General features: G+C 37.4%; 1 protein-coding gene across 2 annotated transcripts in view; it reads left to right on the forward strand.

Moving 5' to 3' along the window:
* The first annotated feature begins 378 nt into the window (after positions 1-378).
* GABRR3 (gamma-aminobutyric acid type A receptor subunit rho3) overlaps positions 379-13,594 on the forward strand; it is a 49,813-nt gene continuing 36,597 nt past the window's right edge. Inside the window, exons 1-4 of one of the 2 annotated variants that reach the window (XM_047875705.1) lie at positions 395-451; positions 1,895-2,040; positions 2,220-2,346; positions 12,290-12,408. In XM_047875705.1, the coding sequence (XP_047731661.1) occupies positions 2,222-2,346; positions 12,290-12,408 (244 nt within the window). In that variant the 5' untranslated portion in view covers positions 395-451; positions 1,895-2,040; positions 2,220-2,221. Of the gene's footprint in view, positions 452-1,894; positions 2,041-2,219; positions 2,347-12,289; positions 12,409-13,594 lie in introns of both variants that reach the window. The other variant, XM_047875706.1, reaches the window with a different exon arrangement.

Below are 13,594 nucleotides of genomic sequence, written 5' to 3' on the forward strand. Positions count from 1 at the left end.
GAGGAAAGCTTACTGACCCAGAAATACATGAACAAAAAAATGCTCCAACATCTGTGAAAATTAATCAAAGGAAACCTTGTTCAGGATGAAATCCGGAGGTCAGCAGGGGGAGCCCTCACACCCTACCACTCCTTGTCAATTGTGGACCCAACAGGAAGAGACAGACCAAGCCAGACAATACTCGTTTTTAAATATCCCAGCAGGAGGAAGAAAGACTTTCTTACAGCCCATCCAATGAGAGACTGTCACAACTCAGCCAATGAGAAGCCACTACACTTCAAACTCTGTTTATTCCAATGGACTTTTTGTTTATAACAGCCCCTCCCAACCTTTCCTCTTCCTCCCTAAAGATTTCCTCTCCTTTGTTCTGTGGATTTGCCTCTGTCTTGCAGTAGCTTGCTTGGCGCAGATTGCAATTCTCTACTATTCTTTAATGAACCTGTATCTGCTGGTAAGATAACTGACAGTTTTAAGGTTGACACTTCTCGAGCCAGTAGGGAAATTAAAATTAAAACTACAACAGCCATTGGATTAGGTAATATTTAGAAACCTGTTAATACAAATTTTTTAAAAGATTTTTTAAAATGAGGGCTCTCGTTTTCTAGCAGTGGGGTTGTAAATTGGTATACTCACTTTTACGAGCAATATAGTATTATCCAGTAAATTTGAAGATGTGAAAATTGTTCAGCCTAGCAGTTTTACTTCTAGCCGTACAGTTGTGCACAAGGATATATTTACAAACATTCACTGCAGAATTGTTTATAATAGATTGTTTATGACAGAAAAATAAGACATAATGTCCGTCAACAAAAGAATAAATAAATTAAATGTTAGTCATCCACGCATTGAAATGCCATATAGCAGTTAAAAACGAATTAAAACTAGAGCTACATCTATCAACATAATAAATCTCTCAGCATAAAGCCAAGAGAAAAAGCCGATTGCAGAAGTAAAAGTATGACACAATTTTTATAGCTTTTGAAACATGCAAAAAGGTTGTATGTTATTTATGAATATATACATGTAATAGTGTAACTTTATATGATGATAAACACTAGAGGATAAGGGGAGAGGTAAGAATTTATTACATCTTTCTGTATATTTGTAATATTTTATATTAAGCATATATTTTAAAGAGGAAAGGCATGCCTAAGAAGCATACAAGAAGGTTTTAATACATTGGCTAAGAGAAGATGTAACCTAAGTCGAAATAAATTAATGTGGTAAAGCAATAACCCAAGATACAAGGTGTCAAGGAGACAAATCAATTCCGGGAAAATTTAAGAATTTCCTTCACATTCTGTTTCTGAGAAGAAAATGGTATTTTTCTTAAGTCCTGGTAAACAGGTCAACTGTTGCTATGTTGATCACCTTGTGATATTCCAGCTGGAGAAATTTAATTTCACTGACATTCTCATTCTTTGGAACTTTACAGACTTAGAGGGAGTGTTTCCTGGGGATATTTCTACTCTATAGGTGCAAAGAACTTTTAGGAATGCTTGTGGCCATAATTTATCAGTGACAGTATGTTTCTTTCCCACTGCCCAAGGCTAATTTTGTTTTTATTTATCAGGCTGTTTACCATATTAAATCTTAAATTGAACCACTTTTGCTTTCAATGGAATACACCACCATTTTAAAATACGAGTATTTGTTCAACAAAAATAATAAGTTAATGTTTTTCTATGTACTATGGCAATCTGTATGCATATAGGGAGAGAAAGATTCATTTCTGGTTAAAAAGGTCCTCCAATGCATAATTAAAATTAAATTAATCATCTTTGTTCTCTTTAAGCATATTATTTTGCTGAATCATTAAATATATTCAAATGATATTGTGTTGGATTAAGGGGATTTAATGCCTAACCTCACTTCTTTGTCGGCCGGGGACCAGACTGCAGCTGAGAGTTTATTGAGTAGGGGATCAAGCATCTCACTAAGCACCTTCCCAGGAAAGAGGGACTAAAGGATGGAAACTGAAAATGAAAAGATCTGCTTTGTTTTCCTTAAACTGCTGATGAGCCAGACAGATGTTTGCCTGTAAGTGATGTGAACCTATTTAATCTACTAAAACAAACCACACCATATTGAAGGCAATGCCTCTCTTTTTTCCTTGAAACCTTCTACGTGGCACTCTGTTTACTTTTAAAGAGCCACATGAGGAAACAATACTGATAATAATATTGGTTGCATCCATCTACATTCCTTTTTTTTGGAAGAGATGATCCTGGCTTCCCAGTTGGTCTTCCTCACCTGTATCTGGATCACACTGACGCCAGATGTTTTTGCTGCTTCTGACATCAAGAAGTCCTACCAGCGGTGCTCCGCTTCAGTGAAGAAAGCCCGGTAAGATAGTCAGAGTCTAGTCTCTGAAGTCATTGCCCACTTTCCCTCACCAGCTGCCTCACACCTGTGGGAAACCTGGAAACCAATCTCCATTGTATTTGTGGTGGTGATTGTCTCTGGAACTAGCGATCACCCATCAAAATTAATCACTTCTGGTTAGCGTCAGAAAGATGCTAATAAATCTTGGGTTCTGCTGGCAATTGTATGCTTATTTTTGGAGAATACAATTACGGGCTCAGGTAGGGATCTTCTTTCAGGGAATGTATTTCTTCAATGAATAATGTATCTATTACTATTAATGACACATGTTTAAAGTTTTGTCAAGTTTTTTTGAGTAGAAATTAGTCTAAGCAACAACTTCTAATGTCAAGCACTTAGAGAGTATATAGTTCCATAAATTGGTAATACAGTAATGAAAAGCATCAGACCATTTGTTACCTTTCAAGACAAGTTTCCATACCTTTGAAATATTATCCTGAATGTCAATACATCATTATTACTATCTTATCATCGATAATTGAGAGCATATTTGCAAATGCCAGTGGAGGAGCAATCTAGTAGAGTGACTAGTTCATCCTGCTTTGCCAGAAACTCCCCGGGTTTTAGCACTAAGTGTCCTATGAATCCCTTCTGTCCCAAGCAAACAGGAATGACAACTCACCCTAATACTCCAGTATCTTTAATAAGCAAAAAGTGACCTCTTGTTCCCTTTCACCACGCACAAGATTTTCAAAAATACCCAGTAGGGGAAATTGAGGAATGAAGGTGAGTAATATCACTCAGCCAATCTTGGCAATCAATGAGGTGACAGATGTTTCAGCCAGATTGCCCTCACATCTTGAATATTTATGAAGCACTCACAATAATATCAGGAAAAAGAACATAAAAATTTAATAAATCCTTGTGAAGCCTCAGATCTAATGATCGGAAACAAAAGAAGTGTGGAGAGGTTGGGAGGAAAAATTTACTAGGCTCCTTCCTGATTTCTGCTCTGTTCTTAAAAATCACGGGCCACCTCCCACACTTTTTTTGCATGCTCAGATCTGAGATAATATGAAGTTTCATCCAGTTTAACCACCTTCTGAGTCTTATTCAAGGCAATTAAGAAAGCAATATTTGGGAAACATGGGGTTATAACACCAGACTGAGGAAAAGGGGGATTGTGATAGGAGCTAACCCATCCCACTGGCCCACTATCAGTGATAGAGTTGCTGCACGATAATAGTCTTTGTGTATTTTTCAGGTGTTCTTTAAGGGGCAGGAGGGGCATCAGTTCTTTGTGGTGAGGTGGGAATTTCTTATGTTAGAGGTCTCATTTTTAGACCCTATTTAAATGAAGAGGGCATCTCAGGGTTTCTGCTACATGGGGTCAAGCGTGTCTGTTTTCACTTCTCTGTATCCTAGGTGAGGTACCCCTTTCAGCATTAAGCTGGAATATTATTCATTAAAATTTATATTGCTTTCTTTTGTTCTTCAAAGAAAAATCCTCTAGGGCACTAGGGATTGAGTAAGCCATCAACCCTGGTTCAAAAGTAGCCACTTAGAATGAAAGCCAGTCATTTTCCCTGACTGAACAGAGTAATCCAGCCAGCCAATTTCTGAGCTGTCACTCGCCAGTCTCTCATGCAGATTTGAAGGCATTTTTGACAAAAACACGGAAATTACTGTATATGGTAGTTTCTAGAGTAGGGAGCCCAGGATTCTTCAGACCTCAGTATGTGAATAAATACTGTGAGGTTCTTTGCCCCACACCCAATCTCATTATCAGTAACTAAATAAGTAATGATTTAATTAGTTAATAATCCATTCTTTCATAACATAAGAGAACTAATAGAATGAACATGGAAGAAAGGCCTGATCTTTCTTTGAAAATTATGAAGTGGAATTTACATTACTTTGCATTTATGTGCATTAATTTGAGCCAGTTTTCATTCAGTCGGGTCTTTAAATGCTTTGCTATTATTTTTTTTTCAGAATATAATCATACTCTTTACCCAAAGATTCCCTTTTTTATCCAAATATTGTTGAAATCTTCTACCTAAAGATATCCTTTGTTTCTTAAAAACAAAATAGGAGGAAAAGGGGAAAGGTGAATAAAGCAAGTTTTGGCAGGTGAAAAATGTCCCTGTTTTGCCTAGGAATGAGGTTTGGCTCCCTGGTGATACAAAGATTAGGCATATAGGTTCACTGAATATTTATTCAGTCTTCTAATGGTTGTCTTGGGTGCCCTTTATATGCCAAGTCCTGGGTCAGGGATTATGGATGCCAGGGGAACAATATGCTGTCTCAGGTCTTAAGAAGAGTGAGTAGAGTATGGACTCTGCCTAAACGGGCTCGCAGGAGATAATTGTCACATTTTCAGGAAATCTATTTGCTAGCTGTTAAAAATAAACATTATTAAAAATTAAATTATATAAACATACAATTAAATATTTTTTAAATGTTATTTTTACTTATTTTTGAAGGAGAAAGAGAGAGACAGAGAATGAGCAGGGGAGGAGTAGAGAGAGAGGGAGACACAGAATTTGAAGCAGACTCCAGGCTCTATGCTGTCAGCACAGAGCCCAACGCGGGACTCAAACTCAGGAACCGTGAGATCATGACCTGAGCCAAAGTCGGACGCTCAACCGACTGAGCCACCCAGGCTCCCCAAAATAAATTTTTTTTAAAGTAATAAGTACTTCAGACTCACCACTTTCTAACTCCTTTACTACATTTTACCGTTACCATTGTTCTTTAGGTTATTTACATCTATTCTATCTATGTGGTAGAAATCCATGCTATACTGTGTTATCCTATCCTATTATAGTAAATGATGTTAAATCATACTATATTATATTATATTATATTATATTATATTATATTATATTATATTATACAGCCCTACACCATGGGCTATGCATGGCTACATGCATGGGCTACAGCTCCATCAGGTCAGTACCTTGAAATCAGCCATGTGGGAGTATTTACATCATGGAAATCAGCAAACACTACAAATAGGGCTGTTTCTCTCCTGGAGAACAACTTGTTAAACATTTACACACATTTGTGAACCTAACATGAAAGGCCAGAGGGCCCTAGCGATGGCAAATTCAAGTGCTACTGCAGGTAAGACAGAGGGCAGTGGCACAGGTTGTACTACTAGAGAGGATACACTGCTCTGGATGCAATAGCTGGTCAGGTCCAGCCTTTTCTTGTAAGAAAACTTGAGCCCAGTATTGCTAGATTCTTTGAGGTTGTAAAAGAAGCAGGAAATTAAGATTTTCACGTGAAATTTTCCAATATCATATACCACATGGGCTAGTCAAAAAAATATCTGCAGACCAGCTCCTAATCTGGTCCAATTTCCTCATTTCCCAGGTAAGGAAACTGAGACCTCACCACTGAGCTCATGATCAGATAGAGGCCCAAGTAAGACACAGGAACTATCGTGTCTTAAGTGGGGGCCTTCTCTCTGGCTGACTCTTCCACAGAAATGTTCATCTGTATAGGTTTTTTTTCTTTATAAGAGATGGGCCATTGACTAAAGTCAGGTATGCATGTCCAGAATTTAGGAGCTCAGGAGCAGTTCAGTCAAAGCCAGGAGATTTGCTCTGTATAGTGCACCATGTTGTCCCTAAGAAATAGCAAAAGCATCAGGGACCTAGATATAACCACTGGATCCAGAAGTATGAAGGTTGTCTTAGTGATCAAAGCCTGGATCACCTAATTTTCCTACTACTTTATTGCGTCCTTGGATTTGTATCTATGTAGCCTAATAGATCATTTTTGCTTCATTTTGTATTTTTCTAAAGAAAAATAGTTAAGTCTATGCAAAGTTTTTTAAATGTTGCCTATACATTATTTGAGACTCCTGGGCCTCTATGTGTACTGGTTCATAATAGAGCTTCAGTGAGAAAAAAGAGTCCATGTTAAGCAGCAGGACATGTTTCTAGAATGACAAGGAGAATGGAATGATAGTGATGAAGTTTTGGAGTGGTGGTGGGGGTCCAGAGCCAGTAAAAAGAATTCTTGAGACATCTGTAGTGCAAAAGATGACTTTATTAAAGCACAGGGACAGGACCTGTGGGCAGAAAGAGCTGCACTGGGGTTGTGAGAAGTGACTGGTTATATACTGTGGAGTTGGGGGAGGTAAAGGCAAAAGGGAGGCCTCCAGAAGGATTTTCATATGCTGAAGAGGACTCATAGATGCCAGGGGCCTTGCTATTGTCAAGCTAAAGTTGTTTTTGATCTAGTAAGGCATGAAGCTTAAGACAGTAGGAGGTTCCTAGAGAAAGGTTAGCCTCTGCATTGCCTCAACTATTTGTCAATGGGGTACAGGTTATAAAGAAATTTAATGTTATTTACATTTTCTTCTTCACAGTTATTCCTAACATCACTGTGGAGGGGAGGATGATGCTAGGGCTCCAAGAAACTTGAGTCTATGGGTTTCAGGAGGGTAGGCTATTGACAAGATTGCCTTTTTCTTGTAATTTACTAAGACATTTATAAACTGATGAAGACTTATGTCCTGCATGACTGTGATTTCTATCAGTTAAACACTGGTTTGGTTTTTTTTTTCCCTTGGTTTTTTTTTTTTCCCCCTTTCCTTTCTTCTTGGGCAGCCAGGAGTGCCTGGGGAATGTAATCCCTCCTAGGAAGGGGGTAGGTTGTTAGCTTGTGCTTTGCCCTCAGCTTGCCTTATGCTCCCCCATCAAGGTGGAGAGCCACACCTAGATCTTTATTTGGAAAAGATCCAAGATGGCAAGTCCTCCTTGTTCTAGATAATTTATAAAGCATTTATTACACAAATTCAATAATGGAATTTTACATGGAAATAATACAAAGAATCTCAATTATGCTTTCCCTTTTCCAAGTTCTAATCCTTATTCATATAGCTCCATGATTTTTCATGTTTGAAATTATAGTATAGAAACCATTTTGTATTTTATTAACTAATTATTTTCTACATTGTTTCACAGACATTATAATGGTTGGTATTTTTAATCACTCCATATTATTACTTTGAATTAAAGGACCAAAATTACCTACTTTATTATTGAACACTTATTTTCAAATTTGCACTGTTGTGAATCACAGCAGTAAATATTTTTATGCATGTAATTTTCCCTGTAGCAATAAAACTATAATATGGATGGAAATGAATTATGAATCAAAGCATAGGAATTATCTTCATAGCTCTTGAAATTGATTTCTAAAAAGGTTTTGCCAATATTTATGCTGCCATATACAAAGTATAAATGTTTCCATTTCATCATATCCTTTTAACATGGTTGGCTACTAAGATTTTGTGTTTGGGGCTCATTTAATAGGTATAAAGTGGTAGTTATGGTCTTAATTGGTATTTCACTGTTAACTCTCTTAGATTAAATGTTTTTCAAAACGCTTATTAATTATATCCTTCCTTGGGTAAGTAGTTTATTCATGTCAACCTACTTGTTTTCAACTAGTTTCATCCTAGCAAACTAATCAAGTATATATGCCCTTCAGAAAACAGTTTTGTAAAGTAACCTGCTGAGTGTTAGTGACTCAATTAAAATGAGTTTTTGTCATTCCATTAATTTAACTCTAATGCATCAGAATGACTTTTTTTTTTTTTTTGCTTTTCCTTATCTGGCTCTAGTACTTTTTCATTCTTTGCCTAATATGTCCTCCTCAAAGACTCTTAATCTCCCTGAAACCACTCAAAATCCAGCCTTTTCTTCCCCCACTTTCTTAGTCACAAAATTATAGAATTTATTTCTTTTTTTTTTTAATGTTTATTTACTTTTGAGAGAGAGAGAGAGAGAGAGAGAGAGAGAGAGAGAGAGACAGAGCACAAGTTGAGGAGGGGTAGAGAAAGAGAGAGGGAGACACAGAATCCGAAGCAGGCTCCAGGCTCTGAGCTGTCAGCACAGAGCCTGACGAGGGGCTCGAACTCATGAACCGTGAGATCATGACCTGGGCCGAAGTTGGATGCTCACCGACTGAGCCACCCAGGCGCCCAACTTTCTTTCTTTTTTTAATGTTTATTTATTTTTGAGAGAGAGACAGAGATAGAGAGGGAACAGGGGAAGGACAGAGAGAAGGAGACACAAATCCAAAGCAGGGTCCAGGCTCTGAGCTGTCAGCGCAGAGCCTGACACAGGGCTCGAACTCACAGAAGGTGAGAATATGAGCTAAGCTGAAGCCAGATCCTCAACTGACTAAGCCACCCAGGTGCCCCTATAGTAGAGTTTCTGATACTGAGGAGAAGGGGAACATGGAAATAGTTTTCCTTTGTTTCATCCAGGAAGGAAAAGATTCTAACTCAAAGCAAAAATTGATAACTATTACCAAGACATACACCTACAATTTCTTAAACAGTGTTTGTTATTCTTTGTGGGAAAGAAAAGACAAAGATTAAGAACGCTCAGGTAAGCCTCTTTCACAAATTGAGATTTCTTTGCTTTATCCCATCAGGACTCAGCCTTTTAGAAGGCCCTCTCCTCAGACAGAAGTTATCCAAAAGCTTTCTTTCAGAAGCTACTAAAAATGAAGCTTTTTTGTTTTTTTCTAGAAGAAGGGAGAGGGCAGAAGACACAAAGTGGTTTAAAATGGTATATATATATTGAATTAGACCAGAAAGCTCTGAGCTAAGTCTGATGTTCCATCATATATTGAATGTCCCCTTATTAAGCATACTTGCTTCTCTTGCCTTTGTTCTATTTCAGTCTTCACTTTATTAACCTTTACATATATCTTTTTTTGTTGTTGCATAAGCCAGGGTCTTCAAGCTAGGAAACCTATACTCCTGAAGTATAATGTACCCCTCAGGGTACATTCAAACTATCAGAGAGGCATGTGGCCACGGATAGTTTTAAAACAATCAATTTCTGGATCTTTGACTTCCTTTGACCTCTTTCTTAGAATTGATCTACCTGAAAGCATGTGTTCAGTGTCTTTTAGAGCATCCCTTTAATTAAATTATTGCTCTGTCTCATTTGGCAGAAAAAAGGCCATCTCCTTCTTCCTGAATATCACTTTATGTATTGCCCCAGTGTATAAAATCCTCCTAGGTACAAAGAGATCATTATAAATATTGTTGTTGAGTAGTGGATGACTCTAGAGTAAATAACACATTGTTTTCCAAACTAGGTTGTTGTTTCTTTGGTTTGAACAGAATTAAAAGAAGAACCTAATTAATTTGTCACGTTATAAATCATTAGAAATAATTACTGATGATAGATCACGATGTGAATTTTGGAAACTAAGAAAGAATTTAAAAAATCAAGTTACGTTGCTAAAACAATGCTGACACAAAATTTCTTCAAATTTTATGTACGTGAAAGTTTTTTAATACTTTCATCTATAAAAGTAAAGAACAGGAATAGCATTTATGCTAGAATAGAATGATGCTAGAATTGTTTTCATCCTAGCAATGAGTAATATCCATGTACATGATGTAATTGGGGAAGATGTATAATCACTTCATTAAGAAATCCATTGCCAATAAAATTTTAATAAGTATCTATCAACATTTATATGAGTTATGTTTTGCTCCAATTGTAATAGTCATAGATGCTAATGTGTATACATAATACACAATAGTTAATGTGTATACATATATTCTTGCAAAGAAATATGGTGAGGTGATAAAATTCTATGAAGGTAATAAAATGGAAATACAAGTTCAAAGAAAACAAGGAATGATATAAAGGGGAGTTTATTCTTCTTTTTAAAGGGGGAGTTTATTCACATATTTTAAATTGCATAGTGTGGGTATTTAGATTCATTGAATACATTAAGAGGAAGGATATGGGTTTTCTTCTAAATTTTCAATATTTAAGTAATTTTAAAGTTTATAATGAGAAAATCGTTGACATCTATTTAAATGTGTGAGTACGTAGATTTTCAAATTCTTTTAGAGGGTATGTAAGCCACATAATCCTTTGTGAAAAATAGATGAGGTATAAATAAAGTAAAAAATAAATAAGTATGGGACATCTCACTGTGCATCAGAAGAGCCCTCAAGATAAAAATAGTGTGTGTGCTTTCGCTACCTGCCAAGAGTGCACTTCACATAGGCTCTGTGTTCAGTGTTCTTGGGAATCTTAATTAAGATTTATCCTTTTCAATCACATGATGCTTCTGAAAATGTATGCTTCCAAAAAGACAAGTGACGGCCATTTTGTTATATTATATTACCAAAGGAATTCACAAATTTTCATGAGTTTCCACCCAAAGCTACACTTGAGTTTTCCTAAAATGATAACAATGAGCTAGCTTTTATTAAATGTCAACTGTTTTCCAGACTGATGGTTCTCCTAAGAAACTGTTATAAATGCAAACTCTCACATCCCCAGCCTCTTGAATCAGAAGTTCTGGGAATAGGTCCCAGCAAGCCAGGTGATTCAGACGCATGCCAAAGAAGATAATATTTATAAAACATCCTGACATGAGACCTTGAACATAATAGGCATCTAATAAACACATTAGCTACTATTACTTTTTCAATAAATAGTTCACTCTAGCTCCTTAAAAGAAAGGTTCTAGTTAATTTGAGATCCTTGGAAGAAATAGTTCTATATGTTCACTTATTTGTAGAATACAATGACTTAACAAGTTTAAAATCAAACTCATTGTCTTCTACCCAAGGCAGATTTCTTCTTCCAACTTCCCCATTTCTCTCAATGGCAAAAATACATACATAAACCTCTGAGGGTCTCAACCAGAAACTTCCCTATTGAAAAACCATATGGATGGTGATAGGTGCCTTTAAGCCTGGACATATTTCTTGAATCAGCTGCTTCAGGATGTGAAATTCTCACCATCAAAGTCACTTTATTAAGCTAAGAAATCGTATCCACAAGTCTTATGTTAAAGTTCACATCTCTTTTCTGGAGAAGACATTTATTAATGCAAAAGCATATCAGGAATTCAGAGTAACTAGAATTCACTTAGTAGCCCCTTCAATGCCTGGTGTTGTTATTGCTGCTGCTGTTGATGATGACAGTGAAGATGGCAGGCATGTTTCTCTGGAAGGAGCTGAGCAAAGTCTCTAGCACCCAGAACAAGAGAGCTGCTCTAGTTCCAGAGGAGCTGGGCTTCCACAGACATTCTGCTTCCACACTTAGCAAATCACTTGAAGTGTGTATCACAGGACAGAAAATGAGTCAGGGAGATCCAGCAACTTTCCCGAGTTCACAGACCCAGGGAGTAACAGAATAAACCCCCACATCAGACTCTGGGAACACCTGAGAGGCCACTCCCCACTTGGCCTACATCCTGGATAACTGTAGGTGAAAATTGACTTTGCTCACTTCACAACTGGACCAGACATCAAATCCAATCAATTGTCAAATCCATCCATTTTTCCTTTGGATCCTTCTCCATTCCCATTGCCATCCCTCAGGTCCTAGAACCTACTGCAGACATTCTACTCACATCTCAACTTGTACCCATACTTTCTGCTCCTTTTGTCTTTGTAAAACTATTTTCATCAGTTTACAATTCTACAGTGATTTTGTTTTGGTTTTGTTTTGTTTTGTTTTACTGTCTTGGTGCAGAAGTACTTTGACTTCAGTGACCCCAAGAATAACTTAGGTAACATGTTTAATGTAGATTCCTAGGCCTTGTTTCCTCAGGCTTTGGTTTAGGTGATCTGGGGTAAGATGGTAGCGATAAGGTTTTCCTGGTCTCAAAACCATATTTGGAGAAATACTGCCTGCATTATGTAACAGTGCCTTACATCCAAACTTAGTTTTTTATATAAGTTGCTCCAAATTTTGGGTTCCCTTACCTGCCCCACCTTTATATAATGAAGAGTAAATGTTGGCAGATCTTTAGCTAAGTGTAATACAAGCTGAGAAAATGAGCTTCTATGTATATATTTCAGAGGATACCATGTCGAATACAGAAGGCTAACCTAAATCAAAACACCCAGAAGTACATGTATCTTAAAACTATTTTTTCCCCTTTGGAGGGAGAGCAAACAAGAAACCAGAATGAGAAACAATGACAGCACCAAAGCATGGCTCCTGAAATACAAACAACTTCTCCATATAGAGGACCATGATTTTGCAATGAGACCTGGATTTGGAGGTGAGTATTATCTTTCTAAAACTCTTATGTCTAGGGTGCCTGGGTGGCTCAGTTGGTTAAGCAGCTGACTTCAGCTCAGGTCATTATCTCGCCGTCTGTGGGTTTGGGCCCCGCGTAGGGCTCTGTGCTGACAGCCCAGGGCCTGGAGCCTGCTTTGGATTCTGCGTCTCCCTCTCTCTCTCTGCTCCTCCCCTGCTTGTGCTCTATCTCTCTCTGTCTCTCAAAAATAAATGTTTAAATTTTTTTTATTAAAAATAAAAAAAAAATGAAACTCTTATGTCACAATCCATTACACTGTCAAAATGAAGCTGAAAATTTGAAGCAATTAAGACCAAAACACAAGCAAAGACCATCTATTAAAAAAAATGTTTACAATGATACTGTCTTGAATGAGAACAATTGATACATTTTAAATTAATCACAAAGAAGATAAATATCTTTAGTAAATATTCATACTGTTTACTAATTGTAAACAATATGTGTTCAATAAATAGTGAATGGATATATATTGCCTATACAGCAGCTTATTCTTTCAACTAAAACCTGTAAATTGTATTATGTAATGATATTCATGAAATCTTGTTGAATAACCTTATAAGCTGGAGTGCCCGGCTTTGGTGGAAGGACTAACACACCAAATGCCATGGCTCCCTATGGAACGACTCTGTTCAGGTTTCTCCTTCAATCACTTCCAGCAACTGAAGTTGATCAGAATGTTGGAGTGCCAAGCACTGGGCTGAGGCTGTTAATGCACTAGCTTATTCCACCCTCCTAAGAAGTAGGCACTATCGTGATCCCTCCTATTCCAGTGTGGAGACTGGGGTGTAGAGAGGTTAGGAGATTTGCTGAAAGCCATGAAAAAAGCAGTATGTGGGAAAACCAAGATGCAAGGGCAAAGAAGGAGGACAGAAGAAAGCCATGTAAGGACACACTTGGAACAATGTCTTTCCTCAGTTGCATCACAGAGGGTACCAAGTTTTCCAGAGACACACAGAATGTGGTAAAATCAAGCGGTTAATGTGAACTCTCTGCCTTACTGCTAAATCCATCCTGATTCTTCTATCATTGACCTAAATTCCCCATTCCTACCATTCCGGAGCTGACAACTTTTCAGAATACTAGAGGTGTGGATGTGACAGAAGTGAATGTGAGGCTGAGAAGGCAGGAGCCCTCAGCTGTAGAACAG

The sequence above is a fragment of the Prionailurus viverrinus genome, chromosome C2 (assembly GCF_022837055.1).
Source record: "Prionailurus viverrinus isolate Anna chromosome C2, UM_Priviv_1.0, whole genome shotgun sequence".
NCBI classification, from domain to species: domain Eukaryota; kingdom Metazoa; phylum Chordata; class Mammalia; order Carnivora; family Felidae; genus Prionailurus; species Prionailurus viverrinus.